General features: G+C 38.1%; 1 protein-coding gene across 1 annotated transcript; it reads left to right on the forward strand.

Annotated features, from left to right (window-relative positions):
• The first annotated feature begins 1,719 nt into the window (after window positions 1-1,719).
• Window positions 1,720-3,521, forward strand: LOC115690094 (protein LIGHT-DEPENDENT SHORT HYPOCOTYLS 1). Its single transcript, XM_030616333.2, has one exon. The coding sequence runs from the start codon at window positions 2,495-2,497 to the stop codon at window positions 3,062-3,064; it is 570 nt and encodes a 189-aa protein (XP_030472193.1). The 5' UTR covers window positions 1,720-2,494; the 3' UTR covers window positions 3,065-3,521.
• The last annotated feature ends 5,737 nt before the right edge of the window (window positions 3,522-9,258 follow it).

The raw sequence follows: 9,258 nt of genomic DNA on the forward strand, positions 1-9,258 counted from the left end.
ACGGGACTGATTAGGAAGGGTAAATTCGTCGTATAAGTATATACATATTAAAAGTAGAAGAATAATTTAGTAATATATTGCGTGTGACTAAAGTTCTTGCGAGAATATGACCTCACATCAATATATAGCTATATTTTTTTTTCTCGAAAATATAGATGATGTATGACCGGTTTGCGATTTGACCTCTTGAATTTGCCCTCCTCCCTAATGTTCTTGCGAGAATTTGACCTCACATCAATATATAGTTTTAAATGTATTTTGAGTAGTCCCTATTTTTTTCTCATAAATATAGATGATGTATGGCCGATTTGCCTTCTATAACTAGTCACGTGCAGTCAAGTAGTTAGATTTTTGAGAAAATTTTGACTGGCGTCAGCGCTAGAAGCCACAGTGTCATCAATTTCAAAAAGTTAAGGGGTAAATTGCAAATTTTAAAATGCTGGGGGATAGCTCGCCAAAATTCCAAAAACTCAAATGAGATCAAATTAACTCTGTAAATTTCTAAGACGATTGGACAAAGATCTTTTTCCATTTAACAAGTTATAGTACCTTTCTTATTATTTTTGAAATCTAGGAAAAATATAAGCGAATTTCTCAATAGAAACCGCATTTGTTAAGTAAACCTTCAATTGGTACATCCATATTATATTTACCCAAAAAAATCACAGATTTAATGCAGTTTGAGGTAATTGTGGTACGATTGTACTACTTTGGGATTTTTTATTACACAAAAATTTATTCGGAGTAAATATTGTACATAATGTATCAATTTGAGGTTTTTGGTAAAATTAACCCTTTTAAGTATATAAGATAGGTACATGACTGTCTCGTGATATTGATATAGTTAAGCCATCTACTTTCACCTCAAACACCCCTCCAAATTTATCACCAGCGACGAGCCAAAGTTAGGCGAGTGAGTGAATTTAAAAGCTTATTTGCAGCCATATTATCTAAGTACTATAATTTCAACTTTAAGCAAACGTTTATCTCCTGACCAAAAATCAATATTTATAAGTCAACAAAGCGCCAGACTACAAAGATGCACAAACAATTCTCAAAGAAAAACAACGACAAGGACTTCTAGAAATTCAGAAACAAAATTCCTGCACATGAAAAGCATTCTACACACCTCATTTCTTCTCCAAACAATATGCTAAAAAGAAATTAGCAAAAGGGACTCTTTAATCATGAATCGGGAAGCATACATGGTTCAGCGATGTCTCAAGCTCGACTCGGCTTCTGGTTCTCTCTCCAGCATCAATTGCAGCCTAAATGTAATAAAGGGTAATGTCACAGTGACCTCACTTTCATCCCCAGATGAGAAGTGAAATCGCAAGTACAGTGTATCGCTGAAGCTTGGACTGATGTGAGAGGGGGGAGAGGGAGAGGGAGAGGGAGAGGGAGAGACAGTAATTGCTGTGAAGGTTCCTGCAAGAGAACATCGTTGTTGCAATCCAACCATATCTGTTCGTGCGTGGCGTGGACGCGCCCATGAACAAAGAAGTAAGGCTCGATTGCCATTATTGCGACTGGTTTTTGCTTGCACAAAGCAATCAGTTTCTTGTCCACTCTCTTCTTTCTGGGTCACCATCACTTCCACTGTGCGCGTACAAGTACTGTTGCGAAGCTTGTCCTCATTTGACCAAACAGTCTCCAGTTTGTTTACTTATTACCCGATGACAGCCTCTGTCTTGACCACTGGTCTCCTCTCATTCTCTCTCGCTCTCTAAAGTGGAGTGTGTGTGTGCGCGCGCGCAGTGTGCAACTTCAGTTGCTGGGTCTTTTCCTGGAAAGAAAAAAAATCTGATGATCTGATCTCTCTCTCTCTCTCTTCCCCCCTCTGCAAAATCATTTTCCTTTTTCAGAAACCATCGTCCACCCAAAGAAGCAAACTGATCCTCCATGGCAGGAATCGGTAGTTTCTCTTGTTTCTCCTTTTCTTGACCCACAAAAAGGAGCGTGTGAGGAGGAGAATCTGTTGTTCTGAATTTGAATAGTGACCATCATATTCGGCCAAGGCCAAGGGGGAAAAGGGAAAGAAAGAGAAACCCTTCTAATTCTTCCCCCCTGTTTGCTTTTTTTTTTCTTTTAATTTTTCTCTCTGTCCAGCCCTACTCTTCATTAAAAACTCTTCTCAAGACCATGCAAAATCCAACATCCTCCTTATTTTAATCTCTCTCTTTCATTTTGATTTGTTATATTCCAACACCTGAAGAAAAGCTTCTCTCAGCTGCGCAGGGAGTATGGAATATTAAGAACTCTCTCTCTCTCTCTCTCTCTCTCTCTCTCTCCATATGACAGGAAAGTGACTCCAGCTCTCTCTTTCTACTTCATGCCTTTTCTTGGTACTTGATCTTGCACAATCGGACAAAAGAAGCAAAACCCTAGATCAGCAAGAACCCCAATATTACCAATTTAGCAGATCTCTCATCCCCAATCAAGATCCAAGAAAAAAGAAAAGCCACTTCAAGAAACCATCCCACCACTTCCCTATATGGAGCTAGTCCCAGAATCATCGTCAAGCAACCCCAACTTCGACACCCCAATCACCATCAATACCCACATAATCGGGGCGAGCTCGTCGTCGCCAATGTCGGCGTCGCCGCCCACGCCAAGCCGCTACGAGAACCAGAAGCGGCGGGACTGGAACACCTTCTGCCAGTACCTGAGGAACCACAGGCCGCCACTTTCCCTCACCATGTGCAGTGGTGCCCATGTCCTGGAATTCCTCCGGTACCTCGACCAATTCGGCAAGACCAAGGTCCACAACCAGAACTGCCCCTTCTTCGGCCTCCCGAACCCGCCCGCACCCTGCCCGTGCCCGCTCCGCCAGGCGTGGGGCAGCCTCGACGCACTTATCGGCCGCCTCCGGGCCGCGTTCGAGGAGCACGGGGGGCGGCCCGAGGCGAACCCGTTTGGCGCCCGAGCCGTGCGGCTTTACCTGAGGGAGGTCCGCGACTTCCAGGCGAAGGCGCGGGGGGTCAGCTACGAGAAGAAGAGGAAGAGGCCAAAGCAGAAGCCGAATAACAATGCGCTCCCGCCGCCTGCTGCTACAACAGGCTGAAGATGAGAGGCCAATTTGATGCCGATAAGTGGGATCAAGATGGGTTTGATGCCTATATGAGACATCTTTTGCCTCTTTCGGAACATGGGTATTTCCTATCTTATTGTTATTTCTATATTTTAGTTTCTAGTGATCTTAGAATATGTATGGTCAAATTTGTGCTGATTTTTCTCCTTATTGGTCTAAAGAGCCTTGACCTGGCCCTGCATTATATAGTCTTTTCTTCTTTTTTGATTTGGCTTCTGCAAGATATGTTTTAGATTTGTGGGTACCCCTTGAGGCTTCTCTTTGGGAGACAGGAGTGAATGGTGTAGTGTCAGTTGTGTGCGAGGGAACTAGTCACGAACTGTTTAGACTGGAGACTTCTTAGTAGGAAAAATGAAGTGGCCAAAGTTGGATATAATCTTAGTGTACTTCGATCAAATGATGATGAATCTGAGCTCTACGTTTGGAAAAATTCTCTCTCTCATTTTCATATAGGTGTGCTATATTTCATGCAGTCCCAATAATTGGTGTGTGTTCGTTTGCCGATCAATCATGCGTTTACCGTGATGATCATTCACTCGAGTGCATTCATCTTTAATTATTCATATTGACAAGAATGATTTGTTCTTCATGTGTCATGCACTCAATTTGGATGATTAGATCTTTTATATGTGTCTCAATTCTCAAGTATAGCCCCCACAAGAAAGCAGAACGAGGAACTTTTAAATTGGTTGGAATGCGATCGTGTTATATTTTTCTCTCTTCACGATCATTTTGCCACCTAAACATATTTTGTTTGACCTTGAGAACGAGTTGAAAGAGGGTTTGCTACTTATGGACAAAAGCATTTGGAGAAGTGGAAAGTTCACGAGGTAAACTAATAGTAAAGATGTGGGTAGGTATCATTTAAAGCAACATTAAATCAATTCAAAAAGAAGCAATAAGACAAAACAGTGGATTTCCATCCTTTTTCGCTTTCTTTTCCCTACAGATGGATGACAACGGAAGACACACGAGTGTCACAGTTTTATATTTTGGATCCTCCTAGTCCACACCTAGATCAAGCCTTTAAGACATCATATATACTATATAAATCCTATATGGTTAGTTTAATTGATATGCTTTTGAATCTTACTTACGTGTTTACTTTTGACTTTAAGTATATAAAAAGGGCGAGCTAAGCTGAAGGAATCAAACTCTACCTATCGTGAGATTATATGGTGTTCGTAATTGTAGCTTATAATATCAAACTTTTGCTCAGCTTTTGAGGCTCAAGGCTCGTTACTAACTACTCATAGAGGTATATCTAGGTTTTCATTGATTTATTTGATGTTCAATTCGAAGGTTTGGTCTTAGACTGGTGTAAGAGCAAAGTGAGCTGTTGGGGTTGCATTGGCAAATATATTCTTCTCTGTTCTCTGTTGAATCGTCTTCTAACCAGGATATTACCCAAATTCATCCAGATGCCTCAGCTGATTACTATTTTGCGCTTTCATTTTGGTTTAAAGATATTTCGAAAGTATTTCATAGAATGACTTATTAAAGCACCCAGGATTTATGCTTCTTCTTTTGTCGAGTTTCCAAGCTTATCTAGCTGAGGCTTGCACTGTCCGTACTAAAGAGTGAATTTACTTGGGTGCCATGAATTGTAGCTAAGGCTTTCCCTATCAATGGTGATTTTATCAAAACAGTAGCCTACACCAATCATTTTTTATATCTACAAGTTTGAGATTTTCCCTAAGTCTGTTTCTATATCATTCTTAATCAGTTTTGAAGTAGTTTATATCTTTTCCATCTATCAAGATGACCTAGTTATGGCTCTTACAGCACATTTATCAGACTATCTGAAAGCTCGGTTCTAACTTCATTGGGGAGAAATTTATGCGAAGTTTAAGTCGTACAAACAGAAATCATCAAATCCTAAATCTTTTTTCTGGGAATGCAGTCGTAGGTTGGTACAGAGGAAAAATCAAGTCGTTAAAAAGGTTTAGGATTACATAGACACTAGACAATGCTCATATTATTAAATATTTATAACATGATTATATTTTATCCAAAAGGTTAAGGACTTCCAGGATAATAAGATTTCAAACCGATGCTTGTTCTCTCATATATCGCTGTCCTTACAATTTTTGCATCTGAACTTGATTTGTGAAGCTTTTGGTGCAAAAATCAAATCACCATCAAATCTCTTCCAGAGAGAAGATATATAGAGTAGAGTAGATGGTGCAAGTGAGTATGTTCATGGAATATATTCTGACATTTGTTTTCTTTATTTTTACTTGTGAATTGCTTGTTTGCGAATCTTTCTTGTAAGTTTCGAAGGGTGGTCAGGATTCCCTGGATGGAAGATGTGCCTAAAACTTATTAATATTATGCCTCTTCTTTTGTGAAGAACCTTTCTATGTTCACAAATAAAATCGCCTCTGATTTAGCTTTTACATACTATTTCGTCTTACCAAAATTGGATGATCAAGTAACATTGCTGAGGATTTTCCCCATAGCTCCACGCGGGACATTTCTAAATTCCACAAAGACATAATATGTGAGCATTAACCTACACAAAATCACTCCCTGGGTGTAAACCCGTTGTGTGGTTTGCCAGTGTGGACGATTGTTATGTTAACACGAATTTTACTGCTTATGAAAGAGTTATGTATCTACGCAATCGCAATTTCTGGAGATTTGGTCTCATCAATTTATGTTTTTACCGTAAGACAGAAATATCAACATGTATCTTCATGTGGACTATTGTTATACCACACTTCTGGTCATTCTTCTAGTCCAAACTGTGCGAAATGATCATGTGTTTACACCTTAATTTGAGAAGGTTAGTTTTGACATAAGCCGCTACTTCCATCAACATATGATAAGTTCCCCAAATGTTGTGCCGGTTGCTGCAAGTCGAGGATCTATTTCGGGTCGATGGATATGTGTATGGCATGATAATCGTATCTAAAGGCGTCCATGATTATGACGAAAAATTAGTTTCCGGAGCAGTTAATTGAAGTCAAACATCCCTAATGATGAGTGTTTGTAGTTGACTATGTTTCTCGTTAGAAAATTCACACTGAGAACATAATGATCGATTGAAGCCAACCAAAGAAGTTATGTTTAAAAGGATAAAGATTAAGTTTCATTGTTACCAGCTAGTTCTTTCGATCATGTGGCTAGTGATTGTGTAGGTTTTGTGTCTAATTCGACTACCCCATGGAGTTGCACCTCGACACGAACATAGTCTTGAGATCAAACCTTTCTACATATATTCCTCTTCCTAGACCGTCAGATTTAGAATTGGTGAACCGAAGGTTTTTTTGAACCATATTCGGAAGCGGAAAACAAAAAACCCATTCGATTTTGATGTACGTAAACAAGAGATCATGAATAGTATCTTCAATCTGAAAACTTTCTTTGGGATTATTCTACATCGGTTGTAGAATGAGTTAGTGATCAATTTATAAATGTGAGGAAATGTCTCACCCTTTGAGTTAACTTTTGTGGTGAGAGGCCCATGTCCACCCAACATTGATATCAGAGCTCATGTTACTAATAAGTCTGAACTAAATAGTCACACGGGAAATAACGGTTGTTGCCGCTCCAACCGAGGGCTTGATGTGCGAGGGAAAGATTGTTGGAGTTATCATACATCGGTTGTGAAAGAGATTGGTGGTCAGTTTATAAATATGATGGAAAGTCTCATTTTTTTAGCTAACTTTAGGGTGAGAGACTACCCAACAATAGTACCAGAGCCCAATTACCAACAAGTCTGGAGCAACAATCAAGCGAGAAATATGGGTTGTTGCAGGGCTTGATATGTGAGCGGAAGATTGTTGAGGTTATTGTACATCAGATGTGGAATGGATAGGTGGTCAGTTTAGAAGTGTAAGGAAAAGCCTCATCTTTTGAGCTAACTTTTAGGGTAAAAAAAACCCAAGACCACTTAACACTTTCAACATAAAAATAGATAAGTTGCTTACAAGCAAATTTGAGTCAATTACTTTATTTTATTATCAATTCGGTTAAGTTTACATCATTATTGAAAAGTCAATAATCACATCAAAAAGTTAGTTGTAAAGTGAACCCAAAACAACCTCGTTAACTCCATATACGACTTCGTTTCGGCTTCAATATAGCCACATTTGATCCATGTTAGCTTCGTTTGCCATCTGTTATCCACATGAGCCATCACGTAAGATTTTCAACGATAATATTGGATAGAAATGCAACGGAAATATATTTAGGGTTAAAACCATAAAAAAACTCTAAACCGGTATATTTATGACAAATTTACTCCAAACTAATTTTTTGACCAAAAAAACCCCAAACTGATACACATGTGACAATTTTATCCTCTGTTAGTTTCCGTTAAATTTGACCGTCAAATTTCTGAGTTGGATTACACGTGATAGTTGACGGGTGTACTAGTATGAGGTTTTATCCTCCGTTTGTCATAGGTGTACCATCTTGTGATTTTTCGTGATATTAATTCAATTCAACAGAGGGTAAATTTGACACATATGTACCAATTTGAGGCTTTTTATGGTCAAAAAATTAGTTTAGGGTAAATCCGTCACATGTGTACTAATTTTGGGTTTTTTATGATCACAGATTTACTAGTTTGGGATTTTTCATGGTATTAACCCATATATTTATCACACCAATACAAGTTTTGGGTTTTGATGACTCAAAAAAATTTAGAGTATTGGTATTAAATGGGCATAGTTTAATGTTTTTTATGGTCTTAACAAAGAAAGGATGACTAGGAATTTGGTGTTTTTTATCAGATAACTACAAAAATTTGAGATTATATTGTGAGGTCTAACATCGAATGTTGTCATGTGCAACCACGTGGGAGAAAATAAACGATTACTTGCTTTTTATCCGAACACAACATAAACTACTAAACGAACAACTTAAACCAAAATTTTCCATTTGTTTTGGTTTGATCTAGTTCGAGTAATCAATATTTTGAATTTTTTTAAACACCTGCACTCGAACATGCAGAGTAGTTCCATAATCATTCCGAGTGCTTGATTCTAATCGGCAATTCAAGAGAATGATAGGTTTCATTAGATCTTTTCATACAATAGGGAGATATGTTTTTCAGAAGAGCATATCATAGAAAAACAGTCCCTTCAACAAAGCTAAATAGGTCGATTTTTTCTTTCAAATTAATTGGCATGATCAATGTTATTTTCTCCATTAACATGCAAACTTAAACCGATCATTTTCTCATTGTGTTTTGTTTTGCCACACTTAAAAAACGGTTATCGTAGTTGGTTGGGGCATTAGTGAATTTCCAGCTCATAAACTGAATATCATCCATTCGAATCCCATTAATTGTATGCAAATTGCCTCGGGTAAAGACCACCTACACAGGCCAAAGACCTAGACATAATTGGTTCATGGAACTTGTAGGATGTTTCATGTGCCTTTAGCTAGCAGGGTCTCCACGCTTATGTCCCTAGGTTAAAAACATAACACTACTATTTCTAAAAAGGATTTGAAAATGGAAAAAAAATACCTTATGTGTGAAAACACTATGAAAGAGTATCTATGGTTGTACAAGTTTATACCTATACATTTTTAAAGAGGCAGTTCGCATTAAGATTAAAGTCAAATTGTGAAAACATTTGAAAAAGAAAAGAACGTCAAGTAGAACACAATCCTTCAATATATGTTGCTTTCCAAAGACAATGGACATGAAAGCGTAGCTCATTTAATGCAAGTCTCTATCACTTTTCTTAGTAGAAGTTGATGCAATTGACTTTATACTCATCTCAATTTGTCCTAACCAAGTGATAATTGATCGGTGGAATACTTTAGATTAATTAAGCTAGCTAAAGCATATAAAAAGTCGCGGCAATGGTTATTTTATTCTTTTGTTTTTACTCATGGAAAACAAACGGATGGCTTTCTTATTCAAGCAATTGCTAATATTGATAATACCACCATAGTACTACCTAATAAAGTTGTCAAGCAAACCGAAAGAACAATAGAGACATCTGTGCAAGTCGCATCTTTAAGAATTTGTTCACTCACAAGGGCACACAAATTTTGTCCAATTATCACGAGAGAAAGGGTCGAAAGTCATTCACGCCAAATCACGCTACAAGAAATCATTTTCCTCTATTTAAAATGTCAAAACTGGCAAGTTATCCATCGGGCACATGCGAATAAATCATCACAACATTCATGGCAACGCACAT

Source organism: Syzygium oleosum, unplaced genomic scaffold (genome assembly GCF_021117445.2).
Source record: "Syzygium oleosum isolate NSW1041296 unplaced genomic scaffold, Sole_v2.1 Sole_v2.06, whole genome shotgun sequence".
Lineage (NCBI taxonomy): Eukaryota > Viridiplantae > Streptophyta > Magnoliopsida > Myrtales > Myrtaceae > Syzygium > Syzygium oleosum.